Here is a 24,087-nt window from a genome sequence, read left to right as displayed (position 1 = left end):
TTGGCCATGGAAACCCATTAGATGACCCTGGGTCAGTCACACACTCTCAGCTCCAGAAAACCCCATGATAGAGCTGCCTTAGGGTCACAATGCGTTGGAAATGACTTGAAGGCACATAACAACAACATATAGACATGCTTGCAACCTCTGGGGAAGGCAATGGCAAATCACCTCATAACAACTCTTGCCAAGCCTATCCCCATGATAGGTTCAGCTCAGGATTGTCATAAACTGGAAACAACATGGAGGCACTCAACAAGATAGATAGATAGATAGATAGATAGATAGATAGATAGATAGATAGATAGATAGATAGATAGATAGACAGACAGATAGACAGATAGACAGACAGATAGATTCATGTGGAATTTAAAAATGCAGATTAATACAGTATAGAAATAGGGGCTTCATTCCCACTACCTTTTAAACCCAATCATGAATCGGTTTGAACTGCTTCAAATGACCCTGGTTCTCACTTAATCCGAATCACTGAAGCAATTCTAAGAGGAGGGGGGCATGCGCTAAACCCATTTAACCCACGTCTTTTGGATGCTGATTTTTTCCACATCTTTTTCGATAAATCGAATCTGCGCAAGTGTGAACCACATGCAGATCAGAATCGATTCAAAATTGCCCTTCAAACAGCTGGAGCGGGTCCGTTTTGAATCGATTCATGCCTGAATGTGAACCACAAGTGGAATGTTTTGGAGGGAAAATGCAATCGAGGCAAATGTAGCGTGAACCATGCTCCGCTGTCGAACTGATCCATCGAGTTGGATTGCACACCGATTTATCTGTAAGTGGGAATTTTGGCCAGAATTAATCACACTTGTGCAAAAACACAAGCCAAGCTGCCATGGAGCAGAAATAAGTTCATTCATCTATACTTATCTGCAAGTCTTTCCGCAGAAGGTCTTAGGAACTGAACCTGGCATCTACTGTATGCAGTCCATGTATTTGACTACTGAGCTAATACTCTCTTAAGAAAAGACCAACCATTGCACAGACCTACAGTTAGGTCTGTGTTAGAGATGTTTATTAGTAGCATGTAATTTTAAATGTATTCACTGCATAGATCTCACTGTGGGACCTGTGGGTAAATGAGATTTTAATGAGAGGTGTTGGCGAACTAAATGGAATCAGGGAACAAAATTGGCAGCAAAGAGGAGAAGGCAAGTCCAGCAGTGGAAATAAAACCGTTTCCAATTATACACATGTTTTCCCATATATACATATCTCCATGTTTTATTCATTTTTTCCCCAGGAAATTTCCCCGTATCGCATCATAGCAATGCACCAGCGTTTGGTTTCCAAGTGCATATCCATCTGCCACTTGCTGTTAAGAACGAAACGTTGGAATTAAATTTTTGCATCTGTACTATATTCGTAAGAGTAAATACTTGGAGCTTGTTTCAGTTCACTTGTTCTTTAAAAAGAAAAAGCTGAGCTACAAATTGCCCAATAGAATATTTACAATGATTCAGTTATTGAATATTATTTACTTTTTTATACTTATAGCCCAGTTGTTCTTCTAGTAGAGGAATGAAGAACCGGTGGTCCTCCAGGGAGTATGGGACTCCATATTCCATCAATCCCAAACATATGGGCACAGGGCCCACAATCCATGCTTTTCTCCTCATAGTGCAATGTCTCATGGAAACCAGGTATCTCTGGTTTAGAGGATTACATGTCACCATGATGTCTGTCTTAATCCTGGGAAGCCTGTCAGATTGAGCAGTAGTAGGGCAATGTTGAAACAGGGCTATGGGAGATTTAACTTCCAAGTCAACTTTGGTGTGAAGTAAAGGTGTCTTATGACCACCAACATGGCGTATTATTATTATTATTATTATTAGCCTTTATCTATAAAGTGCTGTAAATTTACACAGCGCTGTACATACAATCTTTTTAATTGGACGGTTCCCTGCCCTCAGGCTTACAATCTAAAAAGACACGACACAAAAGGAGAAGGGAGTGGTGGGGGGAAGGGACCTCTCTAGTAGCATAATACATATAAAGTACATGGCAATACAGGAAATGATTCAATAAAACAGGCAGCAAAAGAACATCAAATAGCAAGTGACAGTTATGCAATGCCTGGGAACGCTTCCCTGAACAGGATGGTCTTCAACTCCGTTTTGAAGCTGGTTAAAGAAGTGATGGCTCTTGCTTGTGGGGGAGGAAGGTTCCAGGAGTGAGGGGCAGCAAGTGAAAAGGGGCGAATCCAAGATGGGGCAGAAGAAATCCTGGGCTGAGACAGCAGACCTTGACTACCAGAACGGAGGGCCCTAGTGGGAAGATGAGGAGAAAGAAGGCCTGATAAGTAAGGAGGGGCCAGTCCATGGAGGGCTTTAAATGTCGACAGCAGGAGCTTATACTGAATGCGGAAAGGGAGAGGGAGCCAGTGAAGGGATGCCAAAACAGGAGAGATGTGGTCAGAGCGGTGGGCGGATGTGATAATGCATGCAGCTGAATGCTGAACAGAGATTAAAGGACGGAGGTGAGAAAGAGGAAGCCCAGCCAGGAGGACGTTACAGTCATCCAGTCATGAGATCACTAGGGCATGGACCAGGATCTTGGCAGTAGAGGCAGAGAGATATGGTCGGATTTTGGCAATATTGTACAAAAAGAATCTACAAGCCTTGGCTGTGGTCTGGATCTGAGGGATACACGACAGAGAAGAGTCAAATATAAAACTAAGACTGTGGGCTTGCTGGACTGGTTGAATAGAAATGTTGTCCACAGAGACCGAAAAGGAGTGGGCTTAGGAGGAAAGACAAGAAGCTCCGTCTTGGACATGTAGTGGTTTGAGTGTTGGACTACGACTCTGGAAACCAGGGTTTGATTCCTAGCTTGGCTGTGAAACCCACTGACCTTAACCAAGTCACATTCTCTGAGACTCAGAGGAAGGCAATAGCAAACCTCTTTGGAACCACTCTTGCTAAGAAAACCCTGTGATAGACCTTAGGGCTACCATAACGTAGAAATAACTTGAAGGCACGCAACAAGGGTATCTTACTAGGAGAGAAGGGAGATGATTAGTATAAAAAGACAACTAAGGGCCTGAATAGACTGGTCAAAATAAAGCTGCTTCAGGTCACTTTGGAGGCATACTGTTTTAATGACACATGCATCTTAAGAGGCCAGAAGCTGCGCCAAAGCTGCGCTCCAGTCTTTAGGATTGGAACGTGGCTTCAGCACAGCTTTCGGCCTCTTAGGACGCATACATCATTTAAACAGCATATCTCCAAAGTGACCCTAAGCAGCTTTATTTTGGCCTGTCTGTTCAGGCCCTAAGGTGGCCACAGTGGCATTTGCCTTAGGTATATCCCACATAGAGTACTACAACCTGTTCCATTTGGTGTGGCTTTTGGACAGTTTAGCTGGTACAAAGATCTGCTGCCCAACTAACATCATCCAAATGTTCTAACGTTGCCAGATATATAGCCAGAAACAGGAACAGTCCTGACCTCCTTACCACAGGTCATGGGGCTGTCATTCTTTTCCAGCTTCCTTCGTACTTCAGTTGAACTGAGTTCAAGGTACAAAAGGAGCTTGAGCTCAGTTAACTCACTGAAAGTAGGGAGAGTGGGGAGAAAAATATTGCCCTTCCCAGTAGGGTCAGGCAAAAGCCAATTGCTGCAGCCTCTCCTAGCTGTGTACTTCCTCATTAATAACATTTGCTACCTTGAACACACTCTGATGTTGCTCACAGCCTCCTAGGAAGGTATTGGGAAACCTCTTCTGAATAAATCTTGCCACGAAAGCCTGTAACTTGGGATCAACTTGAAGGTGATACATTGCAACAAGATTCAGTTGAAATAATTGGACTTACTTTTGAGTCAATAGAAAGGCAAACAGAAAGGTACAGGCCGGGTACAACTCCAGTTGGATTACATTTTTTGAAAGGATCAAGTGACTAGTTGAGGCTGGTTGGTAGAGTCAATGTGAGGAGTGCTTTCTTGCGTCTCTCCATTGTGGGTTTGCAACAGTCGTGACAATTCTCTCTGAGAAATGATCCATAGTGAATTACAGGCATTCCCCTTGTATTCAAGACTGCATTGATTTCATTATTCCCGATGTCTCCTTAACTGCTCAAAGCTCCCATTCCAAATGGGCATTAATTATCTAGGAACATGTCTTCCATTGTGCCGCATTCATGCCAGAGAGGAACATATGTATGCGAGAGCCCAACAAAATGGCTGCGGCCATTAACTCTCTCCTTTTGTTATTTTACTTTTCCATTACGTTTGAGATAAAGACTGAACTATGTTCCAGGCTAGTAGACTATAGCAGCGAGATGGGAATATGAGACTCCAGTGAAATATTGAACACATAATAGGGGAAAGTGAACAGAATGAGAATGAGAAGATAAGGTTGCTACATGGGGCTCTTGCAGAATAAAATCCATGACCAATGAGTTACTAGGGAGTGCTGTAGTATTTAGGTGGAAAATTGTTCAGGCAGCCAAGGAGACACAGCAGAGCAAAAGCCTCTCCCTCCCTTCTCCCAAGGACACACTCTTTGTTCGCATGACTTTCAAACCTTGACATACGCCAGCTGCTCCGTTCACAATATTTATGCGGGGCCCTCCAAACACAAGATTGTATCCGCAACACAATACTTAAGGGTTGCGGCATGACCAAAAGCTTGCAACTAGTCATCCTGAAAGTCCAGTCTACTGGGTCCGTTCTTCTGGGATGCATAGCAAGGCATTACTTTCCACCCATTTAAGTTTGAAAGTTGTCGTCGTTCAAACAGAGACTGACTGCGGCTTGGTTGGTATTTTCTGGTCTAGGAATGGAAAGACTATCCATAATTCCTTGTTGTTGGGAGGATGCAGAGGGAGTGGAGAAAACAACCAGCTCCATTTCTCCGGCTTGAGTCATGCAATACGAAACCGAAGCTGTGTAGTGATAAATATTCCCAAGGAATGGCAACTATAGGGTGGCCATCGGTTGGAATTGGCTTAAAAGCAGTGGTTCTCAACCTTTGGTCCTCCAGATGCTTTGGACTTCGGTTCCTAGAATTCCTTAGCATTGGCCATACTGGCCATACTGGAAGCTGAGGTCCAAAATGTCTGGAGGATCAGAGGTTGAGAACCACTGGCTTAAAGGCATGTAATACAATGACAATCCAACTGACCCAGGACCATGTGTAACCAACTGCTTACAACAACCTACTGACTGTAATGAGGTCCCCCTTCCTTCCTTCCTTCCTTCCTTCCTTCCCCTCCGTCTTTCTTTCTTTCTTTCTTTCTTTCTTTCTTTCTTATTTTTTCACTGCTCACAAATTTTTAGACAGTCTTATTTGTCATCAAGGTACATAGTGCGCAGCCTCCCTTTTTAATGGCTTCCAGAAATATAGTGTTTCACAAAACCCAAAGCAAGCTTCCTTATCAGTGTGTTTTGCAATTAATTTAATCTTGTTTCTGTTACTTCCCCGGTATTCTCCTTCCCTTTCTAGTGAACCTCATTACAGTTGCAGGAGCATTAAATTAGAGTTTTTTGGTAGAAGTAAGATGGCTATCAGTTAATTTAATTATGGCTCTGCATTCGGACATTGAACAATATGTCTGCCGTTGTTGCTGTATAGGTCTCTACTCTCTCACACCTCACAAAAAAAGGTAATATGGAGAAAATATCTCCCTTTCCATGGAAAGTTTACATTATCTGAGAAGCGCCGGCAAGTGTTCTGTAGTTTTACTCATCTAATGCAGGTGATTTGCTTTCATCAGACAGCTGTAATAACTAGATCACCATTATATTTCTTACCTTCATTGGAATTACTGTGGTTTTGCCGTTTCTTTCCCTTGATTTAATTAAGAGATGTAATGACACATTCCAATAATGAAGCAAACAATGATTGCTCTTTGGACTGGCAGTTTCTTTACTTTTATTTAGGTTTTGGTTTGCCATTTTGTTTGAAATGGGATGAGGATGTAGATCTAATTCTCAGTCTCAATTTCCATTGTGTTTCTCCAAATTCCACCTGCGTTTTCTCCCCTTCTCAGTATTAGAGACAAAGGAGAAAGTGAATCCCTGGACCTTTCCTTACCTGTATATTTATTTACTCATTGGATCTAATTTATGTATTTCTTCCATTGACTGGTTTGTATCTGTGCTTTATCACCCAGTTGTGCACTATTTAAAATGTTCACTTGGTTTTATGCATACTTCAGTTCTCTGAAACCTTCACTATTGTGCAAATTCTCCTAGAGAGGTAGGTGTGTTTCTTCCTGGAAGTTGAGAGCGCTTGGAAGAGCTTCTTGATATAAAATGTCATTTCCTCCCCATCTTGGTTCCCAGCCTTTGGGTCACTCAATTATGGTTGATTTCCCTAAGTTCTCTGTGGTGTTGTCACCGTATATGGGACATGGCTGTCATCTTCTCCTAGTTAAGGTGTACATCAAGAGAAATGAAGATCCAACCATGAACTTTGGCAACTTCCTGGACATGAGGACAGGAAAGGACCTCAGCCTCTTCTTACCACCACAACTGTCTTTTAAGTGGAATCCTAACTTTCCTTCATACCATCCTGAACCCATCTAGTTTCACCAGATTTTGGAAGCTCACCAGGGTTGGAAGACCACCAGAGAACAGGGGTGATCTCCAGGTGAGGTTAGTAAAGACTCCACCCCCCAAATCTTGAGATCAGATACTTTCGACCAAAGTTCATGACAACAATCTAGATGGACCAAAATGCTCCATGTGAATCAGCATCATCTTCTATATTTGTAGATCTGTATGTGGCTAAAGGCCTGCTGAATCAGTATTAGATGACTTGAAGATTTCCAGAATCCAAGCCCATCTCACATTGGATGAGATTGAGATGGCTTTAAGACAACCCTTTCCCTGATCTCACGTAGGACCAACAATGTGGCAGTGTGCTTGGGCTTGAAGACGATTGGATCTGATGTAGTTCTTCTTTATCTCTCCATCATTTCTCCCGATGGATCCAATATAGTTCTTCTTGATTTTTCCAACACTTCTCCTGATGGATACAATGTAGTTCTTCTTTACCTCTCCATCACTTCTGAGAGATACGATGTAGTTCTTCTTTATCTCTCCAACACTTCTCCTCTGCCCTCTTTTCACTCTTTCCCCAGGTGATTTAGCTAGCAGAACAATTCTGCCCATAGATTGCTCTGTTGCCAGATTTGTGAGATAGCTAGCAGAAGATGGTTTTGTGGTAGAAGAACATTTCTGTGGACAGAAGGCTGTCCTGTCTGTCTATCTATCTATCTATCTATCTATCTATCTATCTATCTATCTATATTGATATGAGGCAAAATAGGATTTTTTGCCAGCTCTGGCCCCCACCCCATGAATAGCGAATCTTCGAGTTGGGACTCGACTGCTTGTCTTTAGAAAAGCTCTCAGACTCCAAACACTGTCTTTTAACTATTGAACCTTGGAAACCTGGAGCACGTTACTAAATTGCAATAGAATCTAGAAAATCTTTCTGACTTTATTTTAGCGATCATATCCCGATAATACACTGAAGCTATATTACTAAATTGTAATAGAACTCTAACTGGAAGAGTTTTTGAAACACAGATATGTGCACGAAAATGCAGAATACATCTCTGCGTTAAGCAAATATGAAAGCTCCTTGTCTTTTCGGTCTATTTCATTTAAAACTGACAGAGCGGTGTGGCGGTCTGAACACTGGGCAACAATGCTAAGAGACCAGGGTTTGAATCCCGACTCAGCCATGGAAACCCACTGGGTGACTCTTTCAGCTTCAGAGGAAGGTAATGGCAACCCCTCCTTGCAATTACTGAGAAAAGGTTGCCTTAGGATCATTATAAGCTGGGATGATGTGAAGGCGCACAACAACAACAGTATAAATTTAATGAGGAGTGAAAACATAAGAAGCAAACCAACGCACTTAACTTTGCAATGCTGCGACTTGAAAAAGGATCTCCAAGACACAAATGACTTGGGGTCCTTGCTCAGCCAAGCATCGAGATAAAGTGAGAGTTAATTAGCTACTTCTGACTTTAATGAATGATGCCTGATTGCCTGACTCTGCAAATGATGCCGAAAGGAGAAGCAGCAGATAATGTTACAACTTGGGATGGCAACTCAGTGAATGAAATGTGGCTAATGAATAAACTATCAATAGATTTGCTTGGACATTTTGGAATAGACTATCAATAGATTTGCTTGGACTTTGACGTATTGTTGGAGGGGTTGGAGGGTGGATAAATCAGTCAGTGTTAGATTCTTTTATTTCTCTCTCTCCTGTATGAAGTGACAAAGTGAGGGGCTTTTTGCGCCTTGGAAAGGGTACTGTAGCCACCAGCGCCGCAGCTTTACGGCACTCCTTTGGCACTGCGTCATCTAAACGCAGCATCAGAGGAGCACCGTGACATCATGCACCATGCATTGTGGCGCATGGCGTCATGCCACCATGGGACAGAGTCAGGGTGTGTGTCGTGTGGATGCTATGCTATGTCTACCTACGTTGTTAGCTCAATTATAAATTCTTCAATTTGGTTTATCCTGACCTTTGAGAGTTTTTTCCTCCCTTAAAAGTCAACATAAAAATTTGTTTGCATTTTTGTATGCATTTTTTTTCATGCATTTCACCTGATATGCCTATTTAAGCAACGCGAAGTAGAAGGAGTTAATGGCTTTCACGGCTGGTATCTATAGATTTTTGTGTGTTTTTTGGGCTATGTGTCCATGTTGTAGGAAAGTTTATTCCTGACGTTTCGCCAGCATCTGTGGCTGGCATCGTCTTTCTCTGACGATGCCAGCCACAGATGCTGGCGACACGTCGGGAATAAACTCATCTAGAACATGGACACATAGCCTGAAAAACCCACAAAAAACTACATTTAAGTAAGCTTCCTAATGCAATGGTTTTTGTGAATGTTACTTTCACGAAACTCTGCTCTCCTGATGTTCTAGTCCAGATAAAGACTTTAGCCATTTATATAACTCAAATCCATCATCGTTTGGCTGGATAATATGTGTTATCACTCCAGATCTTGCTGTCCCTTCTTCTCTCCTCCTGTCCTCCTCCTGCACCAAATTGTGTTTGTTTTCCCCCAAAGGACTGCAAAAGCAATTAGGGGTGCTTTGCGAATAAGCCTTGCTTTTGCCTGAAGCCTTGGTTGCTGTGATTTTAGTTCCACAGTAATACTTGATTTAATTCTTTTTTTTAAAGGAATGGTTTGCATTAAGAATTTTTTACTTCTCATCACAGCAAGAGTTTTAAATATGGTCGCAACACACATTTTTGACATCCCAAGGTGAACATTCATTATGGCTAAGATATGGGATAATGGATTCACATGTGGATTATTATGTTCCTTAACTAGTTAGTTTAAAAATTAAGAATTAAAGAATGAGCCAAGACTGCTAAGTACACAACATCGTGACCTAAAGCCGTGGCAAATATATCCTTGAATTACACACTTAGAAAGTTTCTCTCTCTCAAACTTTCTATGTTTGTTGCTCAAGAATATATGAGCCAGTGCTTTAAGTCGTGATGTTGTGTACTCTCTCTGATTCACTATAGAAAGCAAGCTGGACCTGGAGCACCTATTCGGATGTTTACTTACTACAGTCTTCCAGAACAGTTATTCTCAGGCTCCCTGTATATACACATGTATAAGTCTAGAAATTTAGATCAAAAAGTTGACCCAAAAAACCTGATGGTTAAATGTACATACCGTACTTTAACGCTTACACAAAAGGCATCATCCTCTGATGAAAAGCAAGAGTATAATCTGTCTTGGGAGCACTGACCATCCTTTATTCTCTCATCCTTTAGGATGAGCACCAACAGTTCTACCTACTGGGTTTTGTAAGTTCTTTGGCATTGTTTTCCTTTGCTTTGGATCTTTTATTATATGTCCTTAAGTTTTACCCTTGACTTATCCACGGATCATATCAGAATCCATCATTTTGACCCCATGATTTGGCTGACTCAAGGGCAGTTAATAACAACAACAACAAAGCATGATCATATTCACATCACCAAAGAGGAGAAGGATAGACAGTGAGTATGGGTCTCAACAGCCGGGCAGCTCCATGCCGCTCGTCTTTGCCCCGAGTCGATGCTGCAGCCGCCGGATGCTATAGCACCAATGCGCCACCAAAAAGAAGCTGCCTAGAGTGGCTTCTTTTTTGCGGCGCCGTAAAGGGGAAAGGGTGCCGCCATGACTCCACTTCCTGGAAGTTACGTCCAGATGCTCCTGGATGCACTGGCACATACTAGGGTTCTGGAGCGTGCGGTTGGTGTGTACTCCGAACTAAGAATTGGGCCCAGGGCGCCACAAAGCACCCGTTGGTACTGCGTCTATATAACCAGAAAAGAGAAGACAAGAAGAAAGAGACTGCTTATGGGTAAGACTCAAATGGCTCTTGTTAACCAGTCTATAGCCATCTTACTCTCCTTGTATCCCATCATTATTGTAAAAAGTGTTAATTTGCTCTCCCTAAAATGAGTCGATTGGCTCTGCATTTCCATTCCGCGGCGCATGAAGATGAAGGCAGGGAATACCTGGATTACTGAGCCAAGGACTTACTTAATTATCTGAGACAAAATTGGAAAACTTGTTAAGGGATGTCCACTCTAAATGGCAGAAAATTGTGCTGAGGATAATTTCCCTCTCGGTTCCTCGGAGGACCGTAGAAGCGCCTTGATGATTGACATCTTAAAAATTAAAAAGGAGTTTGACCTTCAGGTGTGTGGTATCTTGTCCCTTATCAATAATTGGTTCTGGGAAGCTTCTGTGGTTGACCTTCCGTCATATGAAGGGATAAAAATTAAAATGCAAGCAGAAAGGTTGCAAAGGTTAACTCCTTTTTGTGTGCAAGGACTACGAAGTCTAATCCTCTCTCTTCAGGGAGATGCAAACTTAGCTCAAAGGCCAAAGTCATAGACTGGACCAGGGAGCTACTTTCTGGGTCTACCAAAAAAACCCTAGGAGAAATGAATCTGCCAATTGTCAAAACCCTCCATGGCCATCTTCCCATCTCTTTTAAATTGTCAAGACTTTGGGCAGAGAACTGTCGTACATCGTCTTTGCAATGTGTGATATGCACAGATTATAGTACAGAAACTGCTTTTGTTATTTGCCATATCATTGCCTTCAACTTACGGTGACTATAAATGTGAGGCATCCAAAGGCCTTGGTCAATGAACCCAACTGTCATGGAGTCTTCTCTTTCCCTCTTGTCTTCAACTTAACTAATTCTTACTGTCATAGAATCATAGAATCATTGAATCATAGAATCGTAGAGTTGGAAGAGACCACTAGGGTCATCCAGTCCAACCCCCTGCCATGCAGGAAATCCAAATCAAAGGATCTCTGACAGATGGCCATCCAGCCTCTGTTTAAAGACCTCCAAGGAAGGAGACTCTATCACCCTCTGAGGGAGTGCATTCCACTGTCGAACAGCCCTTACTGTCAGGAAGTTCCTCCTAATGTTCAGCTGGAATCTCTTTTCCTGGAGCTTGCATCCATTGCTCCATTGGGTCCGAGTCTCTGGAGCAGCAGAAAACAAGCTTGCTCCCTCTTCAATATGACATCCTTTCAAATATTTAAACAGGGCTATCATATCACCTCTTAACCTTCTCTCCTCCAGGCTAAACATCCCCAGCTCCCTAAGGCGTTCCTCATAGGGCATGGTTTCCAGACCCTTCACCATTTTAGTCGCCCTCCTTTGGACACATGGCTCCAGTTTCTCAATGTCCGTTTTGAATTGTGGGGCCCAGAACTGGACACAATATTCTAGGTGGGGCCTGACCAGAGCAGAATACAGTGGCACTATTACTTCTCTTGATCTAGACACTATACTTCTATTGATGCAGCCTAAAATAGCATTGGCTTTTTTAGCTGCCGCTCTTTCCAATGTATCATTTAGTCTCATGATGTGTGATCATGAGACTTAATTTAACTACCGTAGATACTCAACTATAAGTCAACCTCATGCATAAGTCAAGGGCAAGTTTGGGGGCCGAAATTATGGGTTTTGATATGACCTGTGGATACGTCGAGGGTAAACTTAGGGACGTAAAACAAAGGATCTAAAGGATGAAGCAAATCAAAACAATGTCAAAGAACTTATAAAATTCCAGCAGACATAACTCTTTGTGCTTAGTCTTAAAGCTGAATGCAAAAGAGAATAGAGGGGTTTGGTGCTTCCAGGACAGATTATACTCTTGCCTTTCACCGGAGGATGATTCCTTCTTTTAAGTAAGAGTTAAGATACAATGCTTAAATTTACCCGTTGATAAGTGGACTCAGTTTGAAGTCAATTCTTTGGCCTAAATTTCTAGTATATACAATATGTTGGCTTCTAGTGTGAGTTTGAGCTTGATTTCATCTCACAACCATTGACTTGTCTTTTTGGAAGCCCATATGCTATCTGTACATCTCTCCTCCAGGACCACATTTCAGTCATCATCTTCTTATCAGCTTTCTTCACTGTCCATGTTTTGCAACCTTACATAGGAATCAAAAATACTATGGCATGGATGAGGGCAACAAGCTAGTTTTGGAGTGAATTATTTTGCTCTAGCAAAACTAGAAACAACTTGGTACTACTGTATCATAGAAGCTCTGAAAGAGCTTTTTGTTAATCACAGCCAGGGGATAGTTGTTGTTGTTGTGTACTTTCAAATCATTTCTGACTAATGGCAACCCTACGGCGACCCATTTTCTCGGGATGAAAGTGTGCAACTCTCCCCAGGTCCCCCAATGGGTTTCCATGGATCGAGCCCTGGTCTCCAGATTTATAATCTGGAGTCAAACCACTACACCAGACTGGCTCTTGGAATAAATAACTTCGCTTATTTTCAAGTGGAGCATGTCCTCTCTCATAAAAATTGCTTTGCTTGGAAAAGATGCAGCCTTGCTTTATATGTAATCCAGCAACACACAGCAGTTGTTGCTACACTGAAGAGAGAGAGAAATATATATATGGTTTGTGTATGTTTGGATTGTTTGACCTTTAGAAAGTTTGTATTAACTGAGTTGCGTGACAGATAACCCTACAGTAAGAGGGAAGAGCTGAGGTCAGCAAATCCAAACTTTATTGACCTGAGCAGGAATAAGCTATCGCACTGGCTTCTTATCTCACAAAACTTCTGCAACACTCCTATTTATTCACAGCCCAAGGGTCCCGAGGCACCTGTCAGGCTGCGAACTGGAAAACTTACCAAGTTATAACAGGTCAATGCCATCGAAGGAATTAATGGAGGGAAGGAGGAAAGTGGCACGGATCACCAAGCCCTTATCTGGGAATCTGAAACACTCCAAAAATCCAAAACTGTCCAAAATGGTTGATTGAAGAAGAAGTTTGTTTCATGCACAAAATTGTTTTTTTAAAGCATATCAATGGTTATTACTTAGCTGAGATTAACATAAATTATTTTATATCCCTCATTCAATGCCAAGGAGAACTCAGCCATCTTTCTACTTCTCTTTGGTCTAGCATGACCTTTGACGTTCTGTTGACTCTAGCAGTTGAAGTCGAAGGCTTTCATGGCTGGCATCCATAGTTCTTTGTGGGTTTTTCGGTCTATGTGGCCATGTTCTAGAAGAGTTTATTCCTGATGTTTCGCCAGCGGCTGTGGCTGGCGTCTTCAGAGAATGCTGGCATGGAAGTGAGTGGGTTGTGTATGCACACACACACACTGTGTGTCTATATAATATATACAGTATACTGTGTGCCTCTTCAGAGAATGCTGGCATGGAAGTGAGTGAGGTATATAGATACACAGTAAACCCCATTCACTTCCATGCCAGCATCCCCTGAAGAGGCACACAGTATATATATTATATATACACACACATTGAGTGTGTGTGTGTGTGTGTGTGTGTGTGTACACAACTCACTCACTTCCATGCCAGCATTCCCTGAAGATGCCAGCCACAGATGCCGGCGAAACGTCAGGAATAAACTCTTCTAGAACATGGGCACATGGCCCAAAAAAACCACAAAAATCTCTAGCAGTTGTCTTTGGCATTTCTGCACCTCTTTTCAGGTCTTTCCTTGGAAAGCTTTTGCTCCTCCCATGGAAATACATTTGCGTGTTCTTCTGTGCTTTGCTTTTCCAGTGCTTTATTTACTCATGGTTTTAAACCTTCCTTTGGCAACTGAGAACTCTATAGTCAGTGCCTCCCATTTGCTGTTGGATTCCTCTGTTGCCTATCATGGTGAGAAGGACAATTGGCAGAATAGGTCTTTGCATTGATCCAGTATGTGATGGATCATGATAGAGAGATTTTTGGAGAGAATGTAACAGAACATTTTTATCTGTGGCGACATGCTCTGGAGATGGGAGGCTGTCTCTGGGCAAGTTGGAGGAAATAGTTTTGAGAGCCAGCATGGTGTAGTTGTTGGAGCGCTGGACTATGATTCTGGAGACCAGGGTTCGAATCCCTGCAAAGCCATGGAATCACACTGGTCACACTCTCAGCCTCAGAGTAAGACAAGGTCAATCCCACTCTTAATAGATCTTGCTAAGAAACCCCCATAATAGACCTTAGGGTCACAATAAGTTGGAAATGACTTCAAAGCAAACTACTACTACTACTACTACTACTACTACTACTAAAGATATTACTGAAGAGTGCAGAACAACAATAGGGGACATTTGATGAGTAGGTATTGAATATCTCCTTGTCTGATTTCTCATAAAAAGGGCATAATCCCAAATTACGCACATGAATGTAGCTGTGGCTTCTTTTTAGGACTTTCCAATATTTTATGCCTGTTGGATTGTATATTTAGATGTTCTATTTTGGATTAGAATTCAAGTTTCCATCTTATGCTTTTCTGGGATGTAAATGGTTTTGCTATCTACATCTTGTTATTCTGAGCAGTTTGCACGGTTTGATGTTTAGCCTGTCAAATGCACTCAGCAATTTGGTATGGATAAAGAGCTGGGGTTTACAGCCCGGATTTGAGCATCTAGCTAGATTGGGCGGTCGTTTGCTTCCATCTGCTGCCCATTTGTGATACTGCAGCATGCAAGAGCCACGTTCGGGAATAAAACATTGCCTAGAAAGTCCAGGTAATGCTAGGAATGAAGAGTGTCTTCCAGACAGTACCTGCGTTTCCAGAAACAGAGAGCAAACTAGTTGCATGGACGGTTTCCAACATACATCCAAGTCCTATTTTTATTGCTTTGTGGCATCTCTGCACCATCATTCCTTCTTCCTTGGTTTGTTCCTTTTTTAACAACCTAGTGCTACCCAGACTTTTCAGAGGTGGGGAATATAGATAATACTTGATCAGCATAAAACAAGCAAACAAAATTTCCTATGCAAAATGGCATGCAAATTGTGAAGATTTTCATCATTTCAGGGTTCTTCTTGTCAGCATTTCCAATATTGTCAGCCCTCCTTATCCACAATTTTTTTTATCCATGGATTCAAGCATCCACAAATTGAAAATATTGTTAACAAATTATAAATTCCAAATAGCAAACCTTAATTTTCCATTTTATATACAGGACACCATTTTGCTATGCCATTATATTTAATGGGACCTGAGCATCCACGGATTTTGTTATCCACGCGGATCCTGGAACCAAACCGCAGCGAACAACGAGGCCCCACTGTATTTGAGAAATATGTTTTTTCAACACCTTTCTTTCTTTCTTTCTTTCTTTCTTTCTTGTTCCTAGTTTGAAGGTGCTGGAAAAGAGAGGTGGTTTGTCCCAGAATTTCTCAAAACATATGGATATTTTCCAAGTAAACTTTTGCACAGTCCGGAAAGGTCTTTCCAATGCATGCTTGCAAACAAAATCCTCAAAATACAGAGGAAGCAAAGAGAGACAGTGTAGGGTAGTGGTTCAGGTGTTTGACTGTGACTCTGATGTTGATGTTGCTGTTGTGTGCCTTCAAGTAATTTCTGACTTATGGACCAAGAATCGGGAATTGTTGTGTGCCTTCAACTTATGGTGACCCTAAGGCAACCCTATAATGGGGTTTCCTTGGCAAGATTTGTTCGGAGGAGGTTTGCCATTGCCTTCCCCTGAGGCTGAGAGTATGTGACTTGCCCAAAGTCACTCACTGGGTTCCATGGTCGAGTGGTGAATCAAACCCTGTTTTCTGGAGTTATGGTCCAAAACCAAACCATTACACTGTACTGACTTTGGAGACAAAATCCCAGCTCAATCATGGAAACCCATTGCATGGCCTTGGGCAAGTCACACACTCTCGGCCTCAGACCCCAGGCTAGGTTTGCCTTAGGATTGCCATAAGTTGGAAATGACTTGAAGGCATGCAAAAACATGTAGCCATAAGGCGGGCACATGAGGTCCAAAAAGCATGATGTCTCCCCCAAAAAAGAATTATGCCCCTCGATGCAAGTTTCCTTCAGTGTCTACATTTCTGGTATTGCAGAGAGAAAGACAATCAGAACTGTGTCCACTCAGAGCTCTCTGCTTTCAGACAAGCTGCTTGCAAATATTTCTCCACCGTGTCCCATTGATTCATTGTGAGAAATAACTCTAGTCCCAAAGTTCTTGCAAATTCACCTTGGGGCATATGTGAAAGCATTGTGGCTTCTTATGAAGAGTCATTTGTTACAGTTATATAGATTTTTGTGGGTTTTTCAGGTTCTGTGGTCATGTTCTAGAAGAGTTTATTCCTGATGTTTTGCCAGCATCTGTGGCTGGTATCTTCAGAGAATGCTGGCCTGGAAAGGACTGGGGTATAGATAATATAAATACATATAATATAATATTATATACCAGGGGTAGGCAACCTTTTTGAGCCGGGGGCCGGGTTGCTGTCCCTCAGACAACTGGGGGGCCGAAGCCAAAAAATAAATAAGTAAATAATTTTTTTAAAAACTTAAATATATAAATAAACCAGGACAAATGTAGGACAAAATTTTCAAATGGAAGACACTTTTTTAAAAAAAATGGAGGACATGCGAAAAAAATTGCTGATTTTTTTTAAAAAATGTTAATATAAATGCATGTTTCTGAGGCTTCTATAGACAATTGCACCCCAAAGGGCCTGGCGGCAATCGGCGGCAGGACCGGGCTGGGGCCAGTCCCAAGGCCTCCCCGGGCCGCATCCGGCCCACGGGCCGCAGGTTGCCTACCCCTGTTATATACTCTCTTCCAGGTCAGCATTCTCACATTGTTACAGCTGTGTTTCTAAGCCCTCACTGGGGATAATGGGAGGAACAAAAGTGTTTCATTTCTCATTTTCGTCTTTATTCGGCAACATGTATATGGAGTCTTTCCCTTGGGTAGATAGGTGCTTTTTTCCTCTTTGCGGTGTAACAGAAATTTCAGGAAACTTAGATTTCTAGGATTGGCAGATCAATAGGATTAGCAAGAGGACCTAGTAATTGAAAATCCATAAGTTTATTTCCAGTTGTCGACAAAGAAAAACATTGAACTCAGTGGAATTCAAGTTCCAAAAAGCTGAGAACCCCGAACAAGACAAAATGGCTCTTTTTATATTATTCAAGACAAAGAGGCTTCTTCAATACACCTGATTGGCTAATTAGAATTTAAACATATAGAATTCTTACAATCAGAACAGAAATACATGCATACATTAAAACTGCATCATCACTATTTACCCCCTCCTGTAGGAATTCAGTGGCTTTCCCTTCTAACCTTGCTTCTGAATATCTTTATCTCAGTAGTTTATGTTATGTCTTTCTTACTGGTGCCAGCTTCCATCTAGGTCAAGATGCACTCACTATTCCTTTCCTCTAGTAACTCCAAGCCTTTATTTCAAAAACCATCTCTCTGGCTGACAAAGGTGACTCCATCTTTCTATAGTTTTTATATTTCAAAAAGGAATTTCCACCACAGCGGAGAGTGTTGATTCCTTTCCCCCTCGGAAAGGGAAACTTCCTATACCGAACCGTTGTGTGTCCCTACAATGTTTGCAAACACATTTGCCTCCCTTAGGTAGCGAAAAAGTTGGTCTAGTTCATTGTTTTTAAGAAGAATGTGAGACAGAGAAGAAAAAACCCAGCCGTGAATATTCTGTAAAATTAATTGTGACATGAGCATATTGGATTACGTCTCAAAGATGGCAGGTGCTTTCTGTTTGGTTGTTTTTCCCTTTGACAAACCAGATGGCTTTCTTTTTGTGCGGAGTCTGGCTGACAGATAGAAACAAAGCAATATTAGTATTCAGTGATGTGCTCATCCTTTATGCTTGCTAGGGATATGAATCTTCATGCATTTCCTTCTCATGCATGTTTTCCCCATGCTGCGGGGAATATTCAAAGATTATTTGTGTTGGGACTTAATGTGTTTTTAATGCTTTTTTTTTGGCACCGCAAAGTTTCCTGCACAAAAAAATTATTACGATCTGTGCAGAAAGCTTCATATTTTTGTACAGAAAAGAATTTTGCTACTCAGAAGATGGCATTTTCTGCAAAATGGCGGAGGGTTTATTGCAGAAAATGTTTACTCTGTAGGAAATTATTTCTCTGCAGGAAAAAAAAAGACGTTTTCTGCACAGTAAATGTCATTTTCTGCACAAAATGTTATCTTTTCCATGCAGAGTAAGTCCTGGACTAGGGGTAGGCAACCTGCGGCCCGTGGGCCGGATGCGGCCCGGCGAGGCCTTGGGACTGGCCCCAGCCTGGTCCTGCCGCTGATTGCCGCCAGGCCCTTTGGGGTGCAATTGTCTATAGAAGCCTCAGAAACATGCATTTATATTAACATTTTTAAAAAAAATCAGCAATTTTTTTCGCATGTCCTCCATTTTTTTTTAAAAAAGTGTCTTCCATTTGAAAATTTTGTCCTACATTTGTCCTGGTTTATTTATATATTTAAGTTTTTAAAAAAATTATTTACTTATTTATTTTTTGGCTTCGGCCCCCCAGTTGTCTGAGGGACAGCAACCCGGCCCCCGGCTCAAAAAGATTGCCTACCCCTGTCCTGGACTGTAAGGATTCTCATCCATCTAGAAAAATGGGTTTCCCAAACAAGGAAATCTGGGTAGCAGCATGTGCCTGTTGCCTAAGAGGGAAGCAGCTGCGGACAGATACCATACACAGCAGTTGGAGGAAAAGGCCACAACTTTATTAACACAACCAAACCATAAGACAACAACCAGAAATGTAGGGTTGGCTCTGATGCATGAGGTCTGGATCTGTCATCCATCAGCCCCATACTGAATAGATGAACCCAAGTGCTTGGTCTCAGCCAAGCTTCAGGATGGCAAGGGATATCTGGTTAACACCCACGTTCCAGTAATCAATCATGCGATTGATCACATCTCCGCATATACGTATGTTGTATCTCTATCCCTTGTCAACGGGGGACACTGTATCAATGTTGCCACCGCAATGGCAACACCGCATCGCTCACAGCACCCCCGTGTCCTCATGGGACTCCTGATCTAGCGCTACGCAGCCCTGGAAACCAGGCCCACCAGATCCGAGACCTATGCAACCACCTCCAAAGTTGTGATAGCAACCCTGATCCCACAGAGGGAGGGTGGGTCAGTGAGCCAAGCTGGAAATGGCGCCGGGCCGGGCGCCTAGTGGCCTTAAATAGGCCACAGAACCCATGGTATGCCGGGAAAGGGTGGGGGCCCGCCTCCCGGCATCCCCACCAATCCCGGGCAGTGCCAAGCTATGACGCCGCCCAATGGGGAGGCACTTCCACCTGCAGCGCCTTCTGGGACATGGAGTCCCAGATGGCGTGGCGGAAGTCCCTCCCCCTGGCCCCGGCGCTGGCCAATCACAGCTCAGGCGGCCCCACGCTGGGGCCTATGGAGCTGCCCGAGCCAGAAGAGCCGGCCAATGCGCTGCGGGGCTTCCCTGCGGGGCAACCAGGCTGTCCTACCGAGGCAGGCGGCCCCCTTTTTTCAAATACGTTGTAATATAATTTTCATTGATCTTGTAGCAGCTTTGAGACTATCCAAAAGAAAGAAGTTGGCAATACAAACTTTCGTAGACTTCAGTCTACTACCTCACATGCATTTGTCATTTTATTTTTGCTGTAATCCAGCCTCAATCCGTGGGGAGAGGTGGGAAATATAAAATATTATTATTATTATTATTATTATTATTATTATTATTATTATTATTATTATTATTTGATGGAGTGGAAGCCAGGGACAGACCTATACATTCCATTAGTATGTGAGGATAATTCAAAATCCTTTGTATATGGAAATGAAGTGTATAGAGGTGCCTTCAAGTAGCCCATTGATTTACAACAACCCCATGATTTCCAAAGGGTTTTCTTAGGCAAGGAATACTCAGAGGTGGTTTTGCCAGTTTCATTCTTTGCAATATAGCCTACAGCACCTGGTATTCATGATGGTTTCCCACATTTTTGTCTTTTGTTTCTTAAAATACATATTAAAGTATTACTCTGCTTTAAGGTTTGGGGTCATAGTTCTCTGGAGAAAGGCATTTTCACTCCTCTCTGACCCACTTTCCCCCCTTCATTTGTTTCAGGATACTAAAGTGGAGTGCAGCTCTTGTGTAGAAACAGAGGACAGAAAAGTAAGTCCTTGGTTTTGCCATCATCTTGTTTTTTCTGCTACATGTTACGTTTTTAGACAATGCTCCTGTCTTACCATAAAGTCAGATATATATAAAGAATCTGGACCTTTATCTTTTCATGTGTGCATATTGTTGAATGTTGGATCTAATTTCAGGCTGGTGTTGGAACTCAAATGCAGAAAAGGGAGAATATTGCTTGTTTTTTGTTCTGTCTAGAACTTTTTTCCTCTTTTAAATTATTGAGATAAGCTCACTGCACTGTTCTTCTATGGCTAGGTGAAATCATTTGGTTCACAATCTTCTAACCATAGTTGGAAGTTCAGAAATGCCCTGCAATTTCAAATGTTCTTCCCCCTGCGCTACTACCCTTGAACATATTGATGTTATACAAAACTTTTGCAAAAGTGCTGGTTTTGCAGGAGATGTATTTGCAACCTTTTCCACTTGCAATGCCATTTTGGGAGGCCAGTATGCAAATCAAATTCCAAGAGAGAAACACAACGTCACCTCACTTTGTTGTGAACTGAGCTTGACTCCTTCCATCCATTTTAAATTCAAAGATATAGTCTGCAGAATCAGTACATAGAGAGATCTTGTAGCATCTTTGAGACTAATTGAAAGAAAGAAATCGGAAGTAGGAGCTTTCATAGACTTCAGTCTATATGCATCTGAGCAAGTAGACTGAAGTCTATGAAAGCACATGCTACCACTTTCTTTCTTTTGGTTAGTCTCAAAGGTGCTACAAGACCTCTCCATCCATTTTAGTTCATCTCATTGAGCACCATGTTGTCTTCCAGATAACATAAAATGTGGCAAAGCACGGGACATGCTACTCATCCGAGTGGCGCTGAATACGAAGGAGCAAGCCACTTTGCGTCATTTCATGTACATTGATGTTAATGCTAACCATAGTCAGTTTTCACACTGACACCTAACATTGTTTGCAATATCTGGTGAATATTAACCTGAGATTAACGCACTACAGGTGGAGATAAGGGCATTGCCCCAAAAGAAAGTTGCCTCCCAAATTGACCTTCGTTTATCGCCCAATTTTCCAGCATTGCACAGAGACGATGAAAATTGTTCAGAAATAGAGGTTTTTGTATTTCTTACACTTAGGAATTCTGCCTGCCCCTTTTCTTCTCTAAATGTCACACAAAACTACAATCTCCAGAATGCCATAGCATTGAGCCATTACGGCTAAAGTGGGGTCAAATTGGATTATTTCTGCAGTGCAGCCTGCATCTGTCTTCCCAAGATTAGGAGGTTAGTATCAAGAAACATATGATTTTGTTTAATTTATGGGATAATTATAAAAAAGACACCTAATACATACTTGAGTTCTTCTGTTTTACTGAAAGTGCAAACAGAATTTAGAAGTGTTGGGATTTTCCGCAATGGATTCACTAGGCACCAATTGTTTCATGTGAAATTGGCAACTGAGTTTCTGAAACTCCACTTTATGTTTTTCTGAGTCTGGCCTTACTAACTTGCACCGGTACCTATAGACAGAATAACTTTTTCCCCCCAGCTAAACTAACCCTGGAAGAAGTTACTAACAGCCGTGGGTTTAATAACAGCACGCGCAGAAGCTCGGCTCACTTTTCAAAGAGGGCCCAAACGTGCCAAAGTGTTTCATTGACTCCTTTTTTTGCCACCCAAATGGTTTCTGAAATTGCTTTCGATACTTTCCGTTGTATCCTTGATAGAAATTTTGATTAGATTCCGCGATGCTTTATGGGAGCAAAGGTCCCTAAGAGTTCATGCTGATAAAAAGAGCAATAGCTTGGCCTTGAAATCATGGAGCCCAATCTATCCAGTTAAACGTTTTTTATCCCCTGCCCACATTTCCAAGCGCAAAGATTTTCAGCACTGGTGTAACGGTGGTCTTGAAATAAAAGATAGTGAATAGTTAGTTATTAATTTGGGGATCAGATTGTGACACGAATTGCTTAAAAGCATGCTTTATGCCTCCTAATAGACAGATGGATTGGCTCACTGTTTATTTTTGAAGGATATCCATCAAGTTCTTCTTCTCATACGTATCTTTGGAAAATCATGATGTTGTTACCTGGAAGCCAAAGATCTTGTTGAACTAGGACTAGGTAGGGCTGGGCATCCACACGTGCCCAGCTCTACTATTGGTGCCCTTGCAACATCTTACCATGTCCCTGTCCACATGGGAGGCACAATGATGACGTCTGCACAACGCAGTGCCCAAACAGTGCTGCACCATGTGGACATCATGATCGCGCATGAGCACACCAATGGCACCCTGTATGTGGCCTAAAAGAAACCAGTCGGATGTGGGTTCTTTTTAGGCCTCACGGAGGCCTTGCCGTTTGGTTGGTGTAGTCTCCATCCAGGGCAGACTGCGTCTCACTGCCCCTTTCTGCCAGTCCGTATCCCCCTATGTCTTCTTTTTTGGAACGGAGTTTGCAATGAGATGAAGGATGTGTCTTGAAACTTTCGGGGGGGGGGGGGGACCAACTTATGTGCTTTTTTCAGCAGAAAACTCCGGGAAGCCACTGCCGACTTAATAGTCTTAGTACTTTAGTTCTCCATGTACCTTTGTAACTTGTCCATTGTGTCGAGAGCTTTCTTTTGCATTCCTACCTCTGCCTTTGATTAGGTCCACTTCTTCTTTGTCAAGTCAACCTCGCCAGGATCTGCATTGACATTTTGGCAGCGTTCCCCAGAGGTGACCACAACGCTGACAGCTAACAAGCAGTTGAGTGGCGTTCGCTTTGTAGTTCAAGGTTATTCACCGCACTGCATTGTGCTCCTCCGCTTCTCCATTGCAGGCAAAAAATAAAATAAAATAGGTTTGCTACAAGAATCCTTTTGAAGTTCATCTTTGACAGAGAAAATTGCCACTTTCTGCATGCCAGGCTCACCATGGGGCCTCCAAGATCAAAAATGCTTTATGCTACACAGTGGAGTTGATAATGCGACAGGCCAGCAAAGTTGGAAAATGTCCCCTTTGTGCGGCAACATTTCATAGCACTGCATGATCTGCTCGGGGACACCATATTCACAGTTAAATGTTTTTCGGCCTCTCCACCTATGGGTAGGGATTTTCATAGTGCCGTCTGTTCAAGGGTCTCATGGCACATTTCAGGGGTTAATTTCCTTTAAAAAGCACTGGCAAGGAAATCAAACGGCATGTTTATAATGGCCGAGATGCAGGTGAGCAAAGGAAAAGTGAAAACGTTGACAGGAGAAGCTGGCCAGGGCCATGTGTACATCCATGGCAGACAATGAATATCTATTCCCACTTCCATATAGATCTTGATTCCAAGTGGTTTTGTATGTGTTTGGTTTCTCTCTCAAGGCTTAACGCAAGACTTAGGACAAAATGTCTTATACGTTACTCTTCTAGGTCCTTCAGTAACTCTTTCAGAAAGGCCAATGATTCCCGTAAATGTCAAGCCTTTCTGTTTCAGGATTACATGCTTTGCAATGTTTGTTCCTGCTTCCACATCCAGTATTGCCCTAATTATACAGTAATTTGGGTTTTATTGCTAGTAGTTGAGGCATTTAACCCCATCCCCAATCATCATCATCATCATCATCATCATCATCATCATCATCATCATCATCATCA

At 42.3% G+C, this 24,087-nt stretch overlaps 1 protein-coding gene across 8 annotated transcripts in view; it reads left to right on the top strand.

The window, feature by feature from the left end:
• The window catches only part of RBFOX1 (RNA binding fox-1 homolog 1), a 1,322,412-nt gene that overhangs the window by 659,952 nt on the left and 638,373 nt on the right, over positions 1–24,087 (top strand). For all 8 annotated transcript variants that reach the window (XM_042437945.1, XM_042437936.1, XM_042437943.1 and 5 more), the window contains exon 5: positions 20,433–20,480. In XM_042437945.1, coding sequence (XP_042293879.1) covers positions 20,433–20,480 — 48 coding nt within the window. The remainder of the gene's footprint in view (positions 1–20,432; positions 20,481–24,087) is intronic.

Source organism: Sceloporus undulatus, chromosome 8 (genome assembly GCF_019175285.1).
Source record: "Sceloporus undulatus isolate JIND9_A2432 ecotype Alabama chromosome 8, SceUnd_v1.1, whole genome shotgun sequence".
NCBI classification, from domain to species: domain Eukaryota; kingdom Metazoa; phylum Chordata; class Lepidosauria; order Squamata; family Phrynosomatidae; genus Sceloporus; species Sceloporus undulatus.
This window is presented reverse-complemented; position numbering and strand designations above follow the sequence as displayed.